This window comes from Lutra lutra, chromosome 1 (genome assembly GCF_902655055.1).
Source record: "Lutra lutra chromosome 1, mLutLut1.2, whole genome shotgun sequence".
Taxonomy (NCBI): Eukaryota; Metazoa; Chordata; class Mammalia; order Carnivora; family Mustelidae; genus Lutra; species Lutra lutra.
In genome coordinates this window covers 135,633,342-135,657,091 of record NC_062278.1, presented here as the reverse complement: position 1 = coordinate 135,657,091, position 23,750 = coordinate 135,633,342, and the positions used below count along the sequence as shown (strand labels likewise).

Genomic DNA, 23,750 nt, shown 5'->3' with positions numbered 1-23,750 from the left:
TAATTAAGTTCTCAAACCAGTTTTGATTAATGTGTTTTCCCTAGTAAGCATTTTGTTGTTCAAAATAAAGTGGCAGGGAGCCCTTGTATTGTGAGAGACTTTGTAAAAAGTCTTGCAATGTGTGAAGTAATGCATTCCCTCTTTCCTGAGAAATAACATTTATGGGGTAAAACCCAGAATGTAGCCAGGAGATCAGCGTGGGACTGGGTATGGGTATGGGGCTGTTTCAGCTTACAGCGGGGGGCTGTGGTGGGGGGGTCATCATATTGCCATTAGTGAATGCTATTTTAACTTTTGTCAGGAGAGATCATTTGTATGGACTTTACTCCCCCTAAATATCTGCTTGGCTGACTTCTTAACCTCCTTCAGATCTCTGCTCAAGTTCACTTCTCAGTGAGCCCACCCACCCTGCCCACCATTTTTTTTTTAAAAAGAGCACCTAATGCCTCGCCACTCCCCAGCCTCCTGATTCCCTTTACTCTTCTCTCTCGATCTCTCTCCCCTATAGCTCTTTTTGCCTCCCAGAGCTATTTTACTCTCTTCACTTGGTTATTATGTTTATTGTTTCTTGTCTCTTGTTTCCATGCCAAGAAGAGTGTAGGTCCTACAGCAGATGTGCGGGGGATATTTATGGAATGAAAGAGCGAGAGCTGGTGGGTTTCCGAGGCTTGTGCGATATCAGAATTGTGTAGAAAGATGCTTTCAGAGGTAATGCAGTGAAGATAAAGGAGACAGACGTTCATACATTTTTCTTTTTCCCTGTAACTTGCAGTAACTTTTCCCAGTGTTCAGGGTGTTCGAAACCTGTTGAGTATAACCCTTTCTGGAAGTGACTTGTGAAGGTCCTCCTGTCACCCGTTTCTACTCCGTGCTTCTCAGCAGACACGTTTACAAATATGGAAATTGCTGTTATCACCAGGAAAGTTTCCAAAGTGGCATGCATGCATCTATCTCTCTATCTTTCTTCCTTTATGAGATGGAACATGTTTTGAGTGCTAATTATGCACCGTCAGTGAACACACGTCGGGTTCGCAGCACAGGTTGAACTTCCCCGTCTGCGTTGTTCAGAGGTGGCGAACATCCCCACTCAGTGAGACCTCCTGTCTGCCAGATTTGTGTGGGATCCAGCACAGACAATGAATGTGGGAATCTGGAGCGGCCCCACGGCATGCGGAGGGTGGGGTACTCCTCTGAGAAGCGGAGTTTATCCTGCCAAGCAGTTAGGCTGCCTCTTGTATCTTCACCCGAAACTGGAAGGTTTCACTTGGATTGCTTGAGATTATGTGGAGTCTTTCTGAGGGTTTTTGAGAACCAATGTGACAGGATTACCACCCTGTAAGGTTTTCCCCTTTACTGCCTTGGGGGAGAGTTCCCACTCAGAGAGCAGGTCACGCTGGGATCGGTGTTTTTTTTTTTTTTTTTTTTTTTTTTTTTTTTTTAGATTTTTTATTTATTTGACAGACAGAGATTGCAAGCAGGCAGAGAGGCAGTCAGAGAGAGGAGGAAGCAGGCTCCCTGCTGAGCAGAGAACCCGATGTGGGACTCGATCCCAGGACCCTGGGATCATGACCTGAGCTGAAGGCAGAGGCTTTAACCCACTGAGCCACCCAGGCGCCCCGAGGGATCGGTGGTTTTGAACAGGCTTGTGGGGAAAGGTGGGGGAGAGCATTTGGACACAGAGTATTCATTTACTGGAACTGACTTGCCTCCTCAAGGAGAACTCTGGAATTTTAAAAGTCCAATTCCAGAATTTTCTCCTGATTCCGGTAAGGGAAACTTGTGACTTAAGCAAGGCACAACACTTTTGAATTCTTTGTTTCTTCCCTGTAAAATGAGGCTTTTTCACATTGGTAATCTCTAATATTCTGTGATTCTGTGGTCAGTCTAGCCTCATCAAAGAGGTTTATTTGACTAATTTATTGTGGTTTATGATGGTGGCATGCTGGATTTGAATACCAGACGGGCTCATTTTAGTATTCCCTGTGCTCTCCATCCAGTAAATCAATGTTTGCTGAGTGATAACTGTTTTTGTCTTTCCCCCTTTACTAACAACTGTGACTGGAGTTTAATATAAGGGTTTAATATAAGATTTTTATATTGTAAGTATTTATAATATAATATAATATAATATAATATATATTATAAAATATTATAAGTACTTATAATATAATATAAGTATATAAGGGTTTAATATAAGATTTTTGCACATTTCTTTCTTTTTTTAAGGTTAGAAGTTGGCGTTGAGGTCTGAGTGAGACTCCAATTGAAAAAAGCATGTTGTGAGGAAAATCAAAACTTTAAATGATTCACTTGTTGAATCACTTCTGACCTAAGTGCTTACAGGACTAAAAACTAAGATAGATTATCATGATGTGGGTGGTGCTGTGATCTGTAAAAGGAACACAAGGATATGTATGTTTGGACAAAAGATCCAAGTAGTCTAATAACCAGCTATTACACATCTAGCCTAAGCAGTCAGAGAAAATGGATCAAACCAAAGTTTCCCATCTAATTAATTACTTCCTAATCTACATCTTCATTCTGTTAGCCTTATAGAAGTATTCCTGCATATTGGAAAGGTAGCTGGAGAGGATGGGTAGTAGGCACGTAATCAGATGGGATATTAGGGATGTTATTGTTTGGGGTAGTAGCGGTATTATTGGTGAGGGTGATAGGAATGGTATATTGGTAGGAGTAGTGGGGAATCTTATTTTTTTCCCCAGCTTTATTGTGATATGGGACAAATAACACTGTGTAAATTTAAAGTGTACATGATGATTGTATATACCTACATATTGTAAAGTCATTGCTACATTAAGGTTAATTAACATATCCATAGTTACCTTTTTTTTATGGTGTGAACGTTAACCTCTATTCTTTTACCAAATTTCCATTATGCAGTGTGTACAGTATTGTTAACAAAAGTCATCACGGTGGGCATTACATTCCCAGAACATATTAATCTTATAACTGTAAATTTGTACCCTTTGACCCCCAGTTCCCTGTTTCTCCTGCCCCACCCCCAACCCCTGGTTACTGCCATATTTTACTGTTTCTGTGAGTTGCCTTTTTTAGATTTCATGGATAAGTTCTATCCTACAGTATTTGTCGTCTCGTGCCTGAGTTATTTCACTTAGCATCACGCCCTCCAGGTCCACCCATGTTGTTGCAAATGGTAGGATTTCCTTCTTGTTAATGGTTGTCCATCATTTACATATACCACGTTTTCTTTAAAAGCGGTTGTTATTGGCAGCAGAGATGGGGATGTTATCGGTGGAGGCAATAAGGGTGTTATTGATGGGGTGATAAGGATATTATGGAGCAGAAGACAGAGAAGGTTTTATAAAGAAAGCATCTTCAGGGAGGAAAAGGTTGGTGTATGGAGGACACAGGGAGTAGAAGTCAAAAGAAAATACCTGAAAAGATGGAGAAACTTTAAAAGAAAATGTTTAAATACATTCCTGACAGAAATAAGGTTAGCTTTTGATGGAACTCTTTATCATTCAGTTGGTGTAGAAACTTCCTTTCAGTGACTTCCCGTTTTGAATGAGAGACGCAGCTGCTCCTCTGACTACCTTCTGAGACCCTCCCCAGAGGGCAATGGAAGACTCTTTTTAGGACACCTGAAGAATAACACAGACGAATTTTTTTCCCTGAGCCTCATGCTTAGCAGAGGTCTTTACAACCCCTCCTGACTCTGATGGTGCCTGGGAATGTGGGCATTATTCTGTGTCATTCTTGAGTAGTAAAATGTCATCATTAATTCACATTCTGCACATTTGTAACTTGTGATAAACAAGAACCGAGCTCATGCTTGTCTACAGGTTTGCGCAGCCGATTAATAATGGAAGGCACGCTGCAGAGGCAGTGCTTACCTCTGAGTACCCGCTCATCCCAGCAGTTTGAATGCATCATCACAAACTGTGACGCTAATTACAAACCCTTCTTACCTTTCGATGTGAGTGTATCCCTCAAGGCCCACTTCTTGGAAGTATTCATGTTATCCTTGTTTACATTTCTGCATATTTGAGAGCGCTGCTAGCTGCATCTGTTAAAAAAGATGTGGGTTTGACTTGAAATGGCTCTAGTCTGGTATCTTCCCAGGGGTATGAGTTAGCGAGGACTGCTGTATTTTAAGAGGTCTGTTGCCATGTAATGAACTATCCTGTTTTGCTCACAAATCTACAACTTGTGCAGCGTTTGTCAGAGATAATTAATCTTTGTTCCACGTGGTGTAACCTGGGGCAGCTTCACGTGGCTGGGGGACCCATCTTCAAGATGACGTCCTCACATGGCTGACAAGTTGTTGCTGGCTACAGGCCTCTCCAAGGCTCTTGGGATTCGTCAAAACATGATGGCTAGGTCCTAAGAGCAAGCATCCCAGGAGCACAAGGTGGACATTCATTGAACTTTTATGACAAGGCCTCACCTTACTTTGCCTTACTCATTGGTCAAAACCATCACAGAAGCTCATACTGGTTCAAGTAGAAGGACATAGACTCTGCTTTTTGGTGGCACGGTTCTAGCAGACCTTTTGGAACGTGAAATCCTGTTGTGGCCATCTTTGGAACATACAATCCGCCACATACATGAATTTGAACATGCTGTGCTCATTTACAGTTCATTCTACGGGGAGAGAACTTTGAGACCATGCTAGGGCAAATATGGAATACATAAAAATAAAAAGGAAAGCAAAAAGTAGAATTGAGTATTGAATATAAGGGTTATTGGACATTGAAAATAATTTTAAGTGTAATTCTCAATGGTAGTGAATGCAAAGCCCTCCCCCCAAAATAAATCCTGTTTGTTACTCAAAGAGATCACATATCTTCATGAGATCTGAAACTCCCTCAAATCATTTCCATCTTCCAGAACTGTCCGGGGTTCTCCAGGGTATTTACAAAGGAACAATAAAACATTCATTTCTTTAGCACATTGTAATGAAAACCATCCCCAAGTACTTAGTTTAACTGCTCTGTTTACCATGGCGGTTTCAAATGCCATTAGGACCATGTTATATTTTTGTTGGTCTGAAGTCATGGGAATAGAAAAGGTTGTTTTGTTTTTTTTAAAAAAACCAAGAGGTAAAACTAAGATAGCACTGATCCAACCACACCATCTCAACGTTTTGTTCAAGTGCCTTTCATCAATGTTTTGGAGGCCTATGTAAATCAGGGACTGGCACGGGGGAGAAAATCGCAAATACTGGATGTTAAAGCAGTGTGGTGTGAAGAGAAACATCTGCTCTTGGTTAAAGTTCTTTAAACTTACGTTCTTTTGCCTCAATCATTTAACTGTGGTGCTGAGATTTGAGTTCCATGAAGACTCTAAAACTGGTTTTCCAGAACATTCTTAGGAGTCTTAATAAGCCCTTAAGGTTCTTTGCCCCAAGCCTGTAATTCCAGGGTCACCGGTATCACCAAAGTATAAAACTGGGGTTGTCAACTTCAGCAGCTCCGGGATTCTGAATTCTAGCTGTTTTGTTCCATTTTGTTTTTTAAAGAAATGCATAGTCTCATGTTAAGGTAGTTCCTTTAAGAAAGAAGGCTCAAAGGAATGCCCAGTTATGAGGCATTTTTTTTACCTTGATAAGAAGTACTGATATGAACAAATTGTTTATTGCTGTATATTTTCTTTTGCCTGAGGGAAAGATTGACCTGGTTTGTTATGAGATGGACTAGAAACTCAAGGGACTACAAATAATTTTAACAGTTGGCTTTCTTAAGATGTACCCCTGGACCTGCAACCCCTTAATTTTTCTAGGCTTCAGGTTTTTTTCACTGTTAAAATGAGATGAGTAGCAAATGATGTGCAGATTTTCAAAATCTCAATTGAATGTTATTTGCAAAACATTATTGGTCCCAGATGTATTGTTCCTGAAATTGTAGAGTCATAGATGTTCCACTTAGAAGTAACCTCAGATGCTGCAAATTTCATCTGTTTCCTATTCTTCCCTTTAGTAGATATTTATTGAGGACTTATAAGGTACCAACAACTGTTTCAGATGCTGGAGACACTGTAGGGAACAAAATAGACAACGTTCTTGTCTTCACAGAATTCTCATTCAACTGGGAAAGATAAAAGTTAATAAGGAAACAGGTGCAAGTAAGTGATATGATGAAAATTAAGGAAAGAGATATGTTGAAGCGTGACCAGGTGACACTTTTTAGACTGGGGTTTCAGGGAGGGCCATCAATGGGAAGAGAGGACCCTGGTAGCTAGGAGAAACTGGTCATGGGGGGTTTGGGTGGAACAGTCTCCCAAACAGAGGGATCTGCTTAGACCCCAAAGGGGACGAACTTTGAATGATAAAAGAACAAAGCTTCTTAAAAGTGGAGGGGCATGAACAAGGTGTTGGGGAGGCCCTCTAGGGGGAGGACAGGAGGGCTGGCTAGGGGTGGATAGAGGGATTGCTGGTCAGCACACTGTCTACTCATGGTCTAGATGGAAGACCTCGAGCCAGCCTTGTGACCCAGGGTGGGATGGGATGGATTCGACATGTTGGGAGGGGCCAGGCAGAGAAAGCCAAGGATGTAACAGCAGGAGAGTGATGGAAGAAGCGGACCACATGTTGGGCGGGGAAGGATGAAAGAGAGCAGTCATGGGAGTCTTTTTTAAAGCAGCTTTCTGGGCCTTCACTACTGGTCATGTTTAACTAGGTGGCCATATGCCTCAGCCTCCTTAGTTCCAACTCGTCCCTGTCATCACAGCATTATTCCTAATAGTTCCACCTTTTTCACACATGTCCGTGTTTGGGTGATGGCCAATAGTTTAGCACATCAGAGTCCTTTGGTGTCTGTCCTTTTAGTCGGCAGACTGCTGTCTGTACTTCCGGTCTTCCATCTGTCTGTCACTTACATCCTTCCCAGGCAAGCGTAGCTCTTGTGAACTTTCTCACAACCTCTGCAGTGACTCCCAGGGCCTCAACCACTCTTTTTGCCTTCCGTCTGCTTGCTTCTGTTACTGTCACCCCCACCTCAATCCATACCACATCCTGTGGATGGTTCAATCTTCCTCGGGAGAAACCTGATTGTGTCACTGCTGCTCAGACACCGTGATGGCACCTCATTGCCTACAGAGTAAAAAGTCCAGACTCTAGATTTGACCATCTTCATAATCAAGCCCTGCTATTTCATAATATGAGTTAGAGTACAGGCTATAAGACAGACAATATAATGCTGAACAGTATAGGTAGGAATATGGAGTCTGAAACCAGACTGCCTAGGTTTGAATCCTACCTGCCATTTACGGGCTGTGTGCCCTTGGGCAAACTTTGCAACCTCTCTGTGCCTCCTTTCATCAGTTTTCTGATCTGTAACATGGGGATGAAAAAGAAACTCTCTTGTTATTATAAGGATTAAGCGAGTTAACCCTTATCTGGCCCTTAAAATAGTCTGCAGCACACAATGAGCACTCAATAAATGTAAGCTTTTGTGATTATGGATTTTCTGTGCAGGCATACTGAGGATTTCCTCTCCTCTACATAACTTACGGTACTTTCTTACCTCTTCACGTTGCTAACATTTGTTCCAACAATCCAGCTAGATGACTTCCATGGGAGCCCTCCAGCTCTGCCCTGGCCAGAGCTGATTGGCCCAGAAGTGGACACCTCATCTGAACTGGGCCAATCAGAGCCCTTCTCTGGGATCTTTTGCCATGTGTAACCAGGAAGTTTGGGCATTCTATCTCCAGTAGCTAGGCTATAAGCAGAAAACTCAGAAGTTGGCAATGATCCTGTATCTTGCCACATGGAGAAAATTTGTCCTAAATAAGAAAGAAGAGTGATGCTAACAAATAAAAGGAGAGACAAAACTTGGAGAAAGTTTCCTGACTGTGCTGAAGACACTGGTTTCAGGTGTTCCTAAGGTCCAGCTCTGGCCCTTCCCTACTGTCCACTTGGCTGCTATGTGAGATACCGCTGAGTCATTCCTTGCATATCGGCCTTTCCTCGTTTACCTCCCTTTTGCATCTTTGATTTAGACTTTTGACAGGTTTGGAGTCCTCTAGTGGGTTGGTTTTCAGGGGCACCAATAACTAATTGAAGATCTTTGAGGAATAAGAATTAAACAGCACACCCTATCCATTCTACTTATTTATAACTCCCATAACTGCACTTTTAATAGATTATGAAATTATAGGCACACTTTAAATGAAAGAACTAAGTCAATTAATGCAGGTAATGAGGACCAATAAAGCTCCTTTTGTCAGAAATGCCTGCCCTGAAGAGAGCTACCAAAGGACGTATCCATTCTCTACTGCCACCAGGACACTGGCCTCCACCTCCTCCTTTTGTTTTCAAGGGAGTTTGCAGCTTTCCAAGTTCTTCCAGCATCTTCTGAGCTTCCTACCAAATCACCCTTAATAGTAGAGGAGAATAAAGCAGTACATCTTCCCCCCAACCCCAGCCCTGCCAGGGACAAGGGTAAGTGGTGGCCCTTCAAATTGAGCAACAGACAGTTGGAGAAGGATTGAACACGTTAATTCTTCAGAGTCTCTAAGTTACCCCTTGAGCTGGATCAAATTACGATGAGAGTGCAGGCGTCCCTCTCCTTATCATGTCCCCTGCTCCTACTTCCTAGCACACAGTAAGGTGTTGAGGTATGGAATGAATGAATGGGTTTTATTAAATCCATTTTGTAAATGAGGGAACTGAGGTTCAGATTGATCCACTGGCTTAACCAGTCACATCGCTAGTGAGTGGCAGAGTTGCCAAAGCTGTAGGTCTCAGACTCCCTGTCCAGGACTCATTCTGAGACCTCCCAGTCATTAAGGGAGAAAACCGCAATACCAGCAGGTTTGTATGATAATGGTGCTAAACTCCCAACAGTGCTTAGTAAAGGTTTCAATTCCTAAAGCTAAATGTTAACACGTAAGAATATCAAGGGCATCTTCAGACTTGAGCTAAAACCGGTGTTATTTTTGAACCTTTCTTTTCAGAAGGCTGTACAAGAGTTTAGGTGACAAAAGATGAGAACGGTTGTGTGCATATGATAAAATATTCACCGTAAAGACTCATGTGTAACCGTGCAACTCAGAACAGCACTTTTGTGTCTGTTCTTGACATAAGTGCATGCCTCTCTAGGTTCTCTTTATATTTCATAAATCCCAAAAGGCATTAAAATGTCTGCTGTCACGGAATGCTGGCCCATGAATTATGGGAGAGGGTCAAAGTGGGCAGTGGTCTGGTCTAGGGTAAATGTGGGGGGGGGGTGAGAGAGAGAGAGAGAGAGAGAGAGTCTTAGTCTTTTCCCTATGTTATATGCCTCTGAAGTCATTGTTGAAAATGGTTTCTAGATCTCTGTCTGTCAAATAAATAAATAAATAAAAATTTAAAAACCCTCTGTTTCTATTATTCAGTATTTTATATGATTTATTTTGCCCATAATATTTATTATTGTGTGATGATGGAAATGTTCTGTATCTTCACTGTCCAATAATATGCTCACTAGCCATGAGTGGCTGTTGAACACTTGAAATGTGGCCAGTGTGCCTGGTAACTGAACTTTTCATTTAATTTTATTTGAATTAATTTAAATTTAAATAGTCATACCTGGCTAATGGCTACCATATTGGAGGGCACAGCTCTATATCTGTTAAAAGTCTGTGAGGTTCTGATTCTAGCACTAATGAGCTAATGTGTTGTGAGAATCCCATCAAATTCATCATAGAGTTAGAAACTGCCTATAATTTGTAGAAGTTAACTCTACCAGTTATGAATGTACCTTCTCCCACCTCAAAATGGGTGGGGCTATTTCCTTTATCTGGACAATAGGGACCACTAGTAACCTTCTTGCCATGCTTCTAACCTCTCCCCTGGGACCTTGAATCAATGCTAGATTAAGTCCTAATGATCTTGTTTCTGGGTGGGACACAGTCTCTCTCCCTGCCTTTTTGGAACTCCTGGTCATCTATCTCTTCATTTCCCACCAAGTCAGGTTTAGATTCAGAGACCTTTATCAGCCTGACCTGTGCTACCTTACATCTCTCACTCCCTTTCCTGGTCTTCCTCCTGTATTAGTCGGAATTCTCTGGAGAAACAGACCTAGTGGGATTATCTATCTAGTGATTGATCTATCTGTAGAGAGAGAGATACTGAGACTAAAATTGATTGGTTTTTAAGGACTGTGGGAACTGGCAAGTCCCAAAGCTGCAAGACTGTCCAGCCAGCTCGAGGCTCAGGTAAGAGTGATGCTGTAGTCTTGAGTCTGAAGGTTGTAAACTCAGGCAGATTTTCTAGGCTGTTGTCGACAAGTAGAATTTCTCTTTGGGAAAATCTCAGTCTTTGTTTTTAAGGCCTTCCACGGATTGAGTGAGGCCCATCCACATTACGGAGGGCAATCTGCTTTACTCAAAGTGAGTTAAGATGTTAATCACATCTTTAAAATATCTCTACAGAAGCATCCAGACTAGTGTTGATCAAACAACTGATCGCCATAGCTTAGCTATCTGACACATAAAATTAACCTCAGTACCCTTTTGGCTAGATTCTGGTAAGGTGATCTCTGACAGACTCCCACCCTTCACACGTGCTATCTAGTATGGCCTGTGGGCCCTCCTGATTCTTGTTGACTGGTCAGCCGGAGCCTGTTATGCTCCTTTCTCCAGGTTACAGATAGCTTCCATTGCTACAGAGTCCAGCCCACGTTCCATGTCTCTGTAACTGGCTTCCCCCTGACCAATGCATGTCCTCTAAAACACAAGCACACACTGGACAGAGTGCAAGTATCCCCCACCTTTGGAGCATTCATGTTATGCCACTTCCCTTTTGCAAAAACCTACTTTAGTCCCTGTTTTCACCAAGTGGAAGAAATCCAGTAAGGATTTTTGCTTTTATGAAAAAAAGACAAAAAAGCAAAAATAGCATCCATTTGTTTTGCTGTAAGCCATCATAGAGGCAGCGTGCACCCCAAACAGCAACAGTGAGCTTACCAGTCTCCTTCCCCAGGAGCTATACTCCGTATCTCAGCCTCCAGCCTCCATAACTTTGAGCTGTGTCCATGAGCGTCTGTGCTTTATCGCCATCTGTTTTGTGCCTCTGTCAGCAAAATGTGTCCTAAGGTATCAGAAAGGCTTAAGAGAGGTTACTTTTTGGGTCTGGGACTGCTCAAATTTTTTTCCATAGAAATTAATGGTAATTGTTTCTTCGCTTTATGTCGTTGCAATCAACAGAAGCTTTCACAGGAACATACTACCTTCAGAAAGTAGGGAAAAGTGGTGTGTATATTTGAACTTATCTTTAGCAGCGGGTATTGATTTTGAAAGCAGAGTAACAGACAATACATCTTTGATTTTCTGGGACGATTCCAAGGTCATGTTATTTTTCGTGAAAGTGATTCTTTAAATGTATAACTGGGGCACCTGTGTGGCTCAGTCGGTTAAGCGGCTGCCTTGGCTCAGGTTATGATCTCAGAGTCCTGGAATCCAGCTCTGCATCGGGCTCTCTGCTCAGCGGGAGTCTCCTTCTCCCTCTGCCTTCTGCTGTGCCCTCCAGCTCATGATCTCTCTCTCTCTCTCTCTCAAATAAATACATCTTTAAAAAATATATGCATAACCAAAGAAGCTCTTATTTTTTATAACAAGTTGAGACTTTTCATAGAAATAAATTTTTTAAAAATAAAAAAAATATTTTTCACATCATAATCTCTGATTTTAAGTTGGGAAAATAGAGTTACTATCAAATTTGTGCTTACTCATTACAGAGCAGTTGAGTGAAGTCTTGGATTGGTTGGTTGAAAATGGTCTTACTTCATTTTTGCTGTCTAAACCAGCAGTGTTACTCCTCTAAGTGTTGGGGGTTTGGTGGTTCTTAAATGTAGCAGAAATAAGAAGGTGGGTGCAGGTATATTTCAGTTTACACTGGTATCAAACTGAGCATCTTGGCACAGGCTAGATTACATCCAGTAGAAAGGGTGGTACCATTGAAGGAGCATTGGGGTGGGTCTAGGATACTGAGCTCAATCTGGACTTGGCCTGTGATTAGCCCTGGGTAGTTCGGCCAGTCACAGAACTGTCCCAAAGCCGGTGTCCTCTTCTGTAAGGTTTTATTTGGGGCCTAAGATCATGCACGTTAATGTTCTTTGTGGAAGCATTATACAATCTTGACAGTTATTGTTTTAATAATCACAGTCATTAGAGAAATTTTTAGGCATGTGTGTGCCTGTCTGCAGGGAATTCCATAACAAGAAGACCTGGGTGTTCATGATTTGATCTTCCATACTAATTTAACTCCATGCTCATGAGGACCTGGTATGGCTTGGAGAAATGGCAGTGCCCAGCAGCAGAGAATGAGACCTGAAATAAATTGATTTTAGGTGTATGGAGAATGGGGGGGGGGATTCCAGAAATGATGGGGGGGATAGATCTGGCAGGCTGTGGTGAGCAGATAGGGTTGGAGAAAGGCAAGAGCTCAGGAAGACGCCTGTGTCTCCAGTGGTGGAGCTGGCAGCTGTGATCATCGGTTGTGTAGGTGTGAACTCCAGAGGAAAGTCACAGCTGGGGAGTCCGAATTTGGGAATAATTAACATGTGACTAGTGACTAAACCCAAGTGAGTAGGGAAGGTCACCAGGGGGAGTACAGAGTGAGGAGACCAGGTGGCTGAGGGTGAAGCCCGACAAATGACAGCTGGTGCCCCCCATTAGTACGCTCAGGAGATTTGCTCAGTAAAGGCTGTGAATGAACAAATGAATAACGGAGTGAATGAGAAACAAACAAGGATCTGTTTAACATAGTCAAATGACTTTAAGAGAAAAAAAAAAGTGCTGTACTAGAGTTAGAAGCCCTTAGGGTCTAGCCAAATATTGATCTTTATAAAATCTAAATGCGGTTCCTCGGTTAAAAAGGACTACTCCCCACTTCGGGTAAACAATTTGGCAGCCTGTATCAAGCCTTTGAAAAGTTAATATCCCTTGACCCGTTAATTCCTCTTCCAGGAATCCACCCAAAGGAAGTAAGCAGAGCTGCAAAGATTTATGCACAAAGATGTTTCATATTCTTGGGACATGAGTTTCTCTGTCACGCTTGGGTTGGAGGTGGGAGGGAGGCATTTAACTTTGGCATCTTTTTAAAAGTTTTGATAGTGTACAGTACTGTGGTGCAGGATACAAAATTCTCATTAGTGTTTAAGATAAAAGACGAGCATTCAAAGAAATCCCGTGCTTTGCCCTCAGACCTCCATTCTCTGCTCTTGGAGTTACTACAGTGGGAAAGTTGGAGAATATGCTGGCCTGCAGGGTGAAGCCACAGCCTTTGCTGGCATGGCTTTCAATGACATCCATGATATGGCCCTTCTGATTTCCAGCCCCTGCCCCCAACTCCTGGCTTCTCCGGTCATGATCCAGAAATATTCATGTATAGAAGTTACTTCAATATATCAGGCTGTTTCAGACCGTCTAGTTTTGCCATGATAAGCCTTCTTTCTCTTTATCTGCATTGCCATTCTCCCTTTCCTTCACCTATCTCGTGAACTCTTATTCATCCTTCAAAACCTCCTGCAGATTTGATCCCTAAATAGGTTTTGCCTATCGAATTTGAATGTGTAAAGTGAGGCATACACACTCCAATTCTCTCAAACCCCTCACCTCTTCCTATTGTATTACATTATTTCATTTGTTACAGCCCTGACCTGTCAGAAACTTTTCAGCCTCCCCTTGAGGTGGAAATAATCACTGTCATATCTATGCCTGTATATCCGATACTATATTATCATTCTGTATAAGAAATTTGTGGAGTATTTACATTTTTCAATTATAAAAGTCATATGCATACTCATTAGAAAAAGTTTGAAAAGTTACACACTAATAGAAATATTACATAGCTGTCATCATACTATGTCTATAAGGTTTAGAATCTTGATTTTTTTTAACATCACATTATAAAATAAGCATTTTTGTGCCTTGCTGGTATAATTGTTTTTAAAATCTATTTACAATAATTAGCTGAATCTTCTTGAGAGCTGGGATTCCTATTTTGTACTCCCAGCAACTAAGTACAATGTTAGTCTGGGCCAGTGTAGGAACTTAATACAGTGTGTTGAATTCTGGAACTGAAAAATTCATCCGTCTGCATCCCCACCTTCACTGAGCTCATTCTGGGAATGGAGACATACTTATTCACTCACTATTTATTGTATTCATTCGTTCATTGCCCGGATACTTACTCTACATCTGACATCATTCTAGCACCACGGACAAAGCCATGCACAAAGCTCTGCCTCCGTGGCATATATATTCTAGAAAAGTGGTTCTCAAATTTGGGGTACACTGGAATTACTGGAAGCCTTGCTAAAACACAAGTCTCTCGGCCCTACCCTCATGTCATGATTCTGTCATGATCCAGAAATAGAAGGTGCTAGGCAGAACCTATTTGGGGACCAAATCTGAAGGAGGTTTTGATTCATGGTTTCTGAGCCAGCGAGGCCTGAGTATTTACGTTTCTAACATGTTCCCAGGTGATGCTGGTGCTACTAATAAGGGACCCCACTTTTGGGAACCCCTGGCATAGAGGATAAGTTTGAAGTACAGTAGCTCCAAAGATGAGGGTTGTCTATTAAGACATGAAGGGCACATGTCCGATTAATGCAAAAGCCTCTCCAATTTCAAGTCCCAGTAAAGAAGGAGAGGACTGGGATAATGGCCTGTGTCCAGAGTCCTCGCCTCCTTACTCTGGGTGACTGTCAGCCATCTCGGCAGGGTCACAGAAACCTGGGACCTATAAGGAGCGAGGGTAGAGCAACAGTGACAGTTAGGAGTACCTTCTCTGTGCCTCTCCTTCCACACACCTGCCATATGGAATGTCTAATCTTCAGAGCAACTGCAAGAGAAGTATGATTCCCCCAGGTCCCCTGCATTTTATGGGTGAGAAAACTGAGGCCTAGAAAGTTGTGTAACTCTGGTTCCAGAGTCTCACACCTCGAGCTCCATGCCAGGCCTTTTTTAGCCTTCAAACCCCATGGCTCAGGCTGAGACTGGCCTATGGTTGAGCCCTCAGTGGGACCAGCTTTTCAAAATGCGTCAGCATTCAGAGGTGTCTTGTCTGTGGGTGGGACACCCGTAGCAGGGGTTGGGTGCGAGTGTGGGACCCTGTGCCCACAGGGTCCCTGTTCCTGCAGTGCCGCAGCGAACGGAGAGGTTCAGATTTGCAATTGGTGAAGGAGTGAGCCACGCTGGAGTGTAGGGGACTGACAGCTGAAACAGAGGTCTACAGCCTGGGGGGAGATGGCTCAAGGTCCTTCCGCTAGGAGCTACATCTGGAAATTATTAATAGTATTTTCTCACATGTGACAATTTGTGGCCGTTAGGTTTCGTTTACTTTTACTACAGGTTTAGTGCCTTGAGAATTTGCATCACATGTTCAAAACTGTAAAAAACCTGTTTCCAAACCCCTTCCGAAGAAGTGGAGGCAAGTCATGTGTGAAATAGTTAACAGATTTAGAAAATTAAGGTCAGAAAAAAAGCCACCTCCATCCCCTACAGTGGGAATGGGAGGTGTCAGTACGAACATGGCCAGGGTCCCCAGCTCTGAAACACGCCCGCATGCAGCTGTCCATGGCTACCTGGACCACATCGCTTTAGCTGCACCCCTGTGCTGTAGCCTCCTGTCCTAGCCAGCTAGCAAGGGTTAACAGTATATAAGTGATGTAAGAAAAATGTCTCTTCATTTTCTGTAGAACTGAGGAAGACACATTTTACACCATGGTGCTACAGGAGTCCTACAACAAAGTTCTCTGTTCCTTGCCTCCAAATTATGCTTCTCTCTTATGGACCTGGCACGTTTCCTCATTTCATTTGAGATTTGTAGGATCCATTGCTTTGCCTATGTTGCCAGAAAGCTCAGAGCTAGGCTTTGTAGCCAGCAGCTTCCCTTAATCTAAGGTTCTTAGACAGTATTATCTTCCCCTCTTCTCTTTTGAAAACTTTTGTTACCTGGTCTGCTTTCAAAAGCTTTCCAAAACAATTTCTTTTCTTTTTTTTTTTTAAAAGATTTTATTTATTTATTTGACAGAGAGAGATCACAAGTAGACAGAGAGGCAGGCAGAGAGAGAGAGAGAGAGAGAGGGAAGCAGGCTCCCTGCTGAGCAGAGAGCCCGATGCGGGACTCGATCCCAGGACCCTGAGATCATGACCTGAGCCGAAGGCAGCGGCTTAACCCACTGAGCCACCCAGGCGCCCTCCAAAACAATTTCTAAAAGTAGGTGGGTATCACAGATTAATAGGCGAGAAATGAATTTTCAGAATGGGAAATGGTTTGTTTCATGGAAAGTTTCTTTTTTGTAATGGTCTTTGAAGGATTAAACAGAATGATTTATGGAAAATGCCAAGACAGTTTATGGAAAATGCCTAGTACAGTGCCTGGGACACAGTAGGTCTTCACTAGATGGTAATTTCTCCTATTTTTGTCATTATTTCTAGCACAGGCTAGATTTTATAGAAAGACTGGACTGTACATTTGTAACTGCTCTAGATTGCTTTCCAGAATATGCAGTACTGAACTAAAATTACCTTTGGCTGTAAGTTAGGGTGGTTCATCCAAGGAGGCCTGCCGCGGCTTGGTTATCTCTTAGAGTAGCTCCATGCTGGCGTTTCTTACTAATTCTCAAATGATGGTGGATGATCCCTGCAGAAGCCTCAAGATTTTCTGAGGTCATCCACTCAAGGGTTTGGTGACTAAGACTTGTACAACTCTGGGGTCTTCCTGATTTAGCTGTAAAGTGACCTGAGCATCCTTGCCCAGAAAGTCCCCTAAAGCCAATTTCCTAGTTTGGAATAGCTCTTGCTTGATTTTATTTGGCTACTCTTTTCCATTTTTCTTTCCCCTGTGATTATTAAAATCAGTTGCCAGGGTTATTTGTCAGGGAGGGAAGAGTTAAAGTGCCTTGGTACTCTGCGTGACCATTAGCCCCCCAATCTTGGGGGCTCAGGAAGTGAGAAGCAAGTTCCCTGTGGCCGGGACTGGATGGTGTGCACCATGGCTTGGAGACTCATGAGTCTGCCCAAGCAACACCTGCAGGTTGCTTTTTTGGGTGGTTTTTGGGTGCCTTTGGCAGAGGCGGAGAGCACTACGGAGCAGGTGTCAGTCAGATTTCCCCGCTGTGGGGAACGTGCACACCAGCTTTCATGCGGTGGTGATTTTCCCCACCTCCGCCCTTCTCTGCCAAAACCATTGTTGAAAAGAGGAAGCTCTTTGGGTCATAAAATGTCATCTGGTAGTTAGTATATGGCTATATAGACCTACTGGATTACACAGTAGCCTGATTGGCAGGAAGTAGGTGATTCATCAGAAAAAAAAATAATAATGAAAAAACAAACTCTTACCAAAATGAACTTCCTCTTTCAAACCCTTTGTTCCAACTCATCCTTTAGAACCTTCTTGTAGCCTCTTAGAAAAAAAAAAATAACCAACAGAGGACTGATGCAGTATTTCAAAGAAAGGGAATCTCAGCCCTGTCTAGCCACATGCTTCATAGTTAAAAAGGGCAAGCCCCATGCCGTCTGTCCCCAGTGGGACCAGGCTTAGGGTGTAGCCGCTGCCTAGAGGGGACATGGACATCTGCCACCTTGAGAGATTTCATGTCGGAGACTGAAACAGCCACAGACGCCTTCAGTGAGGTGTTTTGGATGCTGCACACGGCCCACCTTTGACAGAACATTCCATTCACCCAGTCCCTTTCATTTTGTTTGCCTCACAGGTCCAAGAGGCTGCAAGTCAGGGCCTGAAATTCGTGGGTGTCATACCTCAGTATGGTTGCCCTGCGAAGTCAGCAGGCAGCAGCCCCCCAGCGGACACCAGAGCTGCAGAAAAGGAGCTGGGCAGGTGCAGGGAGGACGAGAACCCCGGGGCTCCAGCGGGGACAGACAGCAGCCAGGAGCCAGGCCAAGGCCCTGGAGGGGAGACGCCCATTGCCGAGCAACCCACCTCGCCCTCTGGAGAAGGGGACGGTGCAGAACTGTCCCCACACAGGGTGAGCAAGACTCTGGATGGGCCAGATGGTGACCTGTTGGAAGTGCATGAGGAGCCACTCTCCGGAAGTAAGTATGTCAACACAGGTACTTTTGACCCACTTACAGAGAGCCTAACAGCTTTCCAGTAATCCCCACGGCATTTTAGGAAAAAGAAATGGAATGAGAATGTACAGACAGCAGTCCATCGCAGGAGAATCTGGATTTTTCTGTGCCTCCTGACTGGTGGCTTACAGATGTATGACTTCTGGGAGAGCAGGACTACATGAAATTGACTTACAGTGGCTCCAACATGTCACATCTGAAGTGGATTCTAGGACTCGAGGGATTTTATCCCCACGCTCTTGCACTGCCCTTGAATGACCCCACTCCTCGCACAGGAAGTGTTCATGTGCAGGGCACCCGTGCAGAATCGATGCTCCGCTTTCAGTCTGTTCGTTTTGAATGTCCACCCAGAGAGAGAAATCCAGAGAGCCAGTTTGGAAGACGAATTGGGCAGGGAACTGGTGATTCAGCTCACTCAGCTGTAAAAAACGCGGTTTCAGGGAGTGTGTCTAGTTGACAGGCCCGCACTGTGGAGGGAATACTGCCACGGAGAGACCACCAATGTGTGAACCCTCTTATGTTGTAGCAGCCGTTAGAGCGTGCACGTTAACATGGCCATTTCAGATAACAACGTAACAACGATGATAGTGACCAGCGGTTAGTGGTACCTCCTGTACACCAGGCCCTGCCCCAGTAAGCACCTCACATGACTGATCTCCTAATTCTCTCTATATCACTGCGATGTGGGCTGCTGTGGTTTCCTTGTCCATTGTACAGCTGAGTAAACTGAGGCTGGGAGAGTACATCTTCACCCAGGCTGGAAACTGGCAGAGCTTGTCTGTGAGCCCAGCTGCCTTAACCACCATCCCTTCAGGCCTCTCTCTGCGGTCTCCCCTGTGTGATACTCTCATACACCAATAAGATTCACTGAGGCCTTCAGTTTATAGTGAGTGAAGTTTCTCTCCATTTCCCTGTCATTCCCTTTCTTCTTTCTCCAGAAAATCTAGCATCCAGCCATTTCCAGCCATTTCCTGAGAGCCAAGCACTCGTAGGAGCTTCATGGCCTCCTTCAGCCTTTATAAGGTGCACAAGCAACAAGACTCCCAGGAGATCCCCAGGCCTTAGGAGGCCTTTCTCCTTAGCCTTAACCTTCCTTGTTAATGTTATTATTCATTTACTGAGTCTTGAAATTAGCCTCTTATTTACTTATTTGTTTGAGAGAGAGAGACAGAGACAGAGAGCAGGGAGAAGAGTAGAGGGAGAAGGACAAGCAGACCCCTTGCTGAGAACAGAGCCTAACCGAGGGCTCGATCCCACAACCCTGAGTTTATGACCTAAGCTGAGATCAAGAGTTGGATGCTTAACTGACTGAGCCACCCAGGTGGCCTGAAATTAGCCTCTTATTAATGATGAGGAACAGTTTATGCTTTGAGAGTAGAAAAGAAGGTGGAACAGTTTATTTTATTATATTAGGTCAGTACTTCTTGAAAAGGAAATTGTGGGATGGTTCGTTCTGGGCTTATTTACAAAGTTGATTTAGAGGGGGAGATTGGCACTGCCTCCATTCTGGGATATATTGTGATAGTTGTTTAATCAAGGTCCAGATCCTTCTTAAATATGTACTAAAGTGGGGCTCTTCATTATGAAACATTTTATACAGTTTGAGGTAGACTTCTTCCTCCAGAGTAGCTGAGACTCTGGCGTGCCTCCTGATGAATGTCTAAATCTTGTTCTGGAAACCATCTTCTTACTGGTGTTGGGCTGGATGTGTTGGTCTGAATCCCCAGGAAGAAGATAGTCCTCCTTGGAGGAGCATGCAAGGGTGAGGGCTCAGGGCAGGCATAGGCCCTCCAGGAGAAAAGAGTAGGAGTCATTGAGAGGCAGGTAGCACTGGGTTAAGAACCTAGACTCTGGGGACGCCTGGGTGGCTCACTGGGTTAAGTGTCTGCCTTCAGCTCAGGTCGTGATCCCAGGGTCCTGAGATTGAGCCTAATGTTGGGCTCCCTTCCTTCTCCCTCTGACTCTACCCCCTCGTGCTCTCGCTCTCTCTCAAATAAATAATAAATAAATAAATAATCTTTGAGAGTCTAGACTCTGCTTACATTCATTCCATTTGCCATCTTCTCTTTAAGCGGTCTTGGGCAAGTTACCCTCCTTTGCCTCAGTTTCTTACCCTGGAGAATAGAGACAGAACAATAGTTTCTTGTCGAAAGGTTACGTGAGGGAGACACTTAAGGCACTCGGCACTGCTTGCCTCTTAAGTGTGAACTGTTACCACTGACATGCAGGCTCAGTAGCCCCGCCCACGGACCTCTGCCTCTGTACGAAGCCCTGGCTTGGAGAAAGGAGGGCATCAATACTGAAGTACCCCTTGGGACTTTTCTGATCTTTCCTGCTCCAGAATCGACCTTTCTCTGAGCCTGCTTCTGGACTTCCTGCCCTCTGTGGTTGACCCAAGGGAAAATTCACTGGGAAGAATTGTACTAGGACCATTTCCCCCACATGCTCCCCTGGGGCTGTTTGCCTCCCTTAGGCAGAGACTCCGCTCCATTGCTGAACACACAGAGCCCCTCAACACAGGTGGTGTCTTGGCCTATGTCTCATTTCTTCAAGACCCTGTTCTCTACTAGCAGACCAGATCCTGCTGAAGAATGATGGGTTAATGCATGTCTGGAGGTGGTCAGCCCAATAGTGGATGGAATTTTGGGCCTTGGAGGCCGAGAAGTATACCACTTTAATCTCACTCAGTGGGCAGCTGGCTGTCTGTTGTCTACACATGACTGGGCCTTATCTGTCTGCTCAGGAGGCCACAGGTCTCTGAAATTTTGGCAGCTTGTTGCTATCCTTTATTCCTTGTTGTGTGGCATGAATGAGCCCTTGGACTTGCTTAATCAGTTCACGAACATACAGGTGTTACTGGTACACATACATGGCCTCGTGGGGGATGGGCAGACGACAGTCATGATGGTGGCAGCTGAACCGGTCTAAGTTCTTCCGATGGGCCATTTTGATGGCACCTCACAATAGCTTTATGATATTGGACGCTATTATGAAGTCCATCTTGCAGATAAGGAAAGTCACCGTCTATGCCGTCACGTAATGAAATTTTATCTCCTAGCTTGAGCACCCAGCCTCCCCAAAGGCCGGACATGCAGAGGCCCTGTCAGCATTGGTCATGGCCTTCACCTGACCCCAGCCTCTCTTGTCAGTCTCTTTCCTGAGAAGTCTTACCATTTCCTTCCACCATCACCCTGTGCCCCGCACCACCCCCCCAGCTTCCCCTCCCTGCTGCTTGCTCAGCTTTCAGCTTGCCTTTCTCTCAGGGCCCCCTAAGGAGGGTGAAGTGTTTTTACTCCTCTTTCTGCCAGGTGGGCTTAAATAGGCAATCACAGCAAGACAATTAAAAAAAATCCAGAGGGAGTCTCTCTCTTTCCCCCTCCTTCCCCTCGTTTAATTTATTTCCTGCAACTGCTCCCATAAGGCTCACCAGCAAATTCACCATCCAGACATGCGGCAGGCCACCCTCCCCATCCCCGTGGGCTCTTGAACGGCTGCTCTGGTCCAGAGGTTCTGCTCCCCTTGCCCACACAGGTTCCTCTGGAGACCAATCTTGGGGTTCTCTTCCTGATCACTGACTTTTCTTTCCTGGTCCTGGAGAATTTTCATGCATGCAGAGATCTCCCGAGCAGGTGCAGGAACAGCCCGGGGCCTCACTCCTGGACACTGCCATTCCCACACTTCCCCCGCCTTATGGTGAACACACAGCACCCCCCGTAGCTGTACACAGAAGAGCATGAATGGCCCCTTGTGATGCATTTCTGTTGATAGGGAGCATGCTTTCTTCATCTGTAAACATCAGTCCAGGTGGGGAAGGCCAGTGCACGGAAAGGTTAGGAAGGCGTCCCCAGATGTCCACCTGTCACTTCTCTCCTGGCTGGCAGCATTCCTATCTGTCCTTCTCTCAGCATCTCTGTTGCATCATCTTCAGTCAGAGAAACAAGGAGGCCAGGAAGGTCCATACAAATTCAGGTTGTTCTCACCATCCCTGAGATAATAATTGAGCATCTTCCAAGTGCTGTCCTTCCTATCCTATGCCTAGCCACTTAAAATGCTTAGAAATGCCAGTCAGAAACCTCAGTGACCTCAACTGTATTTCTCGGCTGAGGAGTTTTTATTCAGTAGGCCTCCCTGTGCAGCCAGTTCACTGTGTGGGGAGGGAGAGGTGGTGTCCTCCTGAGTCTGGCCTTTCTGGTGTGTAGCCACCCCCCATCCCACACTGAGCCAGTGCCCTCCCCTCCCCTCTCCGTACCCCCAGGATGGTTCTAGCCTGTGGTTCTGCCTCCTCCCAGATCTGCCACCTCCCTCCATCTTCTTGGCCTTTCACTCAGTCCATTAACAAATAGCTAGTGAGCTCCCACCCGTGCTCAGCGGCTCCTGCTTTCTGTGTACTGATGAAATTAGCCTCTTGTTAGATTTGGAAACAGCCCAAGGTCTGGGGTTGGAAAGACTCTTGGCTTTGCCACTTTCCAGCTTGTGATGTCTGGGGGATCCACTCAAGGTTTCTAGGCACAGAACCCATGCTGCCCCTCGTGTGGGCTGGGAGAGTCACATCAGATGGTGGAGGTCAAAGTGTCCGTGGTTACCGCTGCCCTTGCCAGGGGCTTCCCGTGGAATGCTGTGTATGCTGCAGTTCCCCTGCTTTGTCCACACAAACAGGCTGCACCCAGACCCAGAGGGGCCCTGCTTGTCCTACCCACGCCTGACAGACGTCTGAAGCAGTTTCTCTCAGATTCAGGAATCTGGATGGGCTCCAGGTCCTTCTGCCCTCTTGTCGCACCACAGAGCCCACAGCCCTGCTTCCCAGTGCAAACCTTTCGTCTGAGCACCCCCACCTCCCTGCCTGTGACCTTAGCAGACCTTAGCCCCCGCTTAGTCCAGCTACCAGGTCAAGTCTGACTCCCACATGTTTCTTCCCACCCAGGCAACTCGCCAGCTTCCTCCTCCACCCACTCTAACCCTTGGAGCCCCGTGCTTTAAACAGACGCTGAACTCTCTCTTCCCTCCAGCCTGGAGGTCTCTTAGAACACCAGGACCCAACCAGCTTGCCTGCTCCCTGCCAATCACAGGGTCTCTAGGGCCTCACTTGCAGACAGACTGCAGACTTCCACCCCGTGCCTAAATCCCCACTGCCTGGCGTGGGCCTCAGAACTGGCATCTTCCTTCTTTCCTTCCTGCTCCTGAGGAGCTTAGCAAGGCGGTGGCGGGCCTGGCTGTCAAGCTGGAAGCGCCCAGGAGGCCCCATGCCCCTCCTCTTTCCCTAGCTTGTTGTACTTGTCAGGTTCAAGTCAATCCGGCAAACGTGTATGTATCCCCTATCATCATTACAGGGACTTTTCTGCACATGGGGGATCTAAATAGCACGAGGCAAGCCCCCTTGTGTGAGGGAGAAAGAGAAAGACAAGAAGACAAATAAAAATCCAAGTCAAGACAGTCCTGATGCTCCTTGGATGCTCTGCCAGACCAGTTCTTCAGCTGTTCTCAGAACGTTCTCAGAAACAATGCTTTCCCCCCTCCTTTGGGACTTTCTGTCCCATGTCTGGAAAAATCTTCCAGCTGGGGTCATGGCAGAGTCACAAAGCAGCTGAGAATATTTAAACAAACTTGGGACTTCTTTTTGGAACCCTCGGTGCCTGCCCATGTGATGATATGTGCTGGAGATTCAGAATATTAAAACACCAAAGGGCATCATT

At 45.0% G+C, this 23,750-nt stretch overlaps 1 protein-coding gene across 1 annotated transcript in view; it reads left to right on the top strand.

Annotated features, from left to right (window-relative positions):
* The window catches only part of RFTN1 (raftlin, lipid raft linker 1), a 193,654-nt gene that overhangs the window by 117,111 nt on the left and 52,793 nt on the right, over positions 1-23,750 (top strand). Inside the window, 1 exon segment of the mRNA XM_047737591.1 lies at positions 17,685-18,024. Coding sequence (XP_047593547.1) covers positions 17,685-18,024 — 340 coding nt within the window.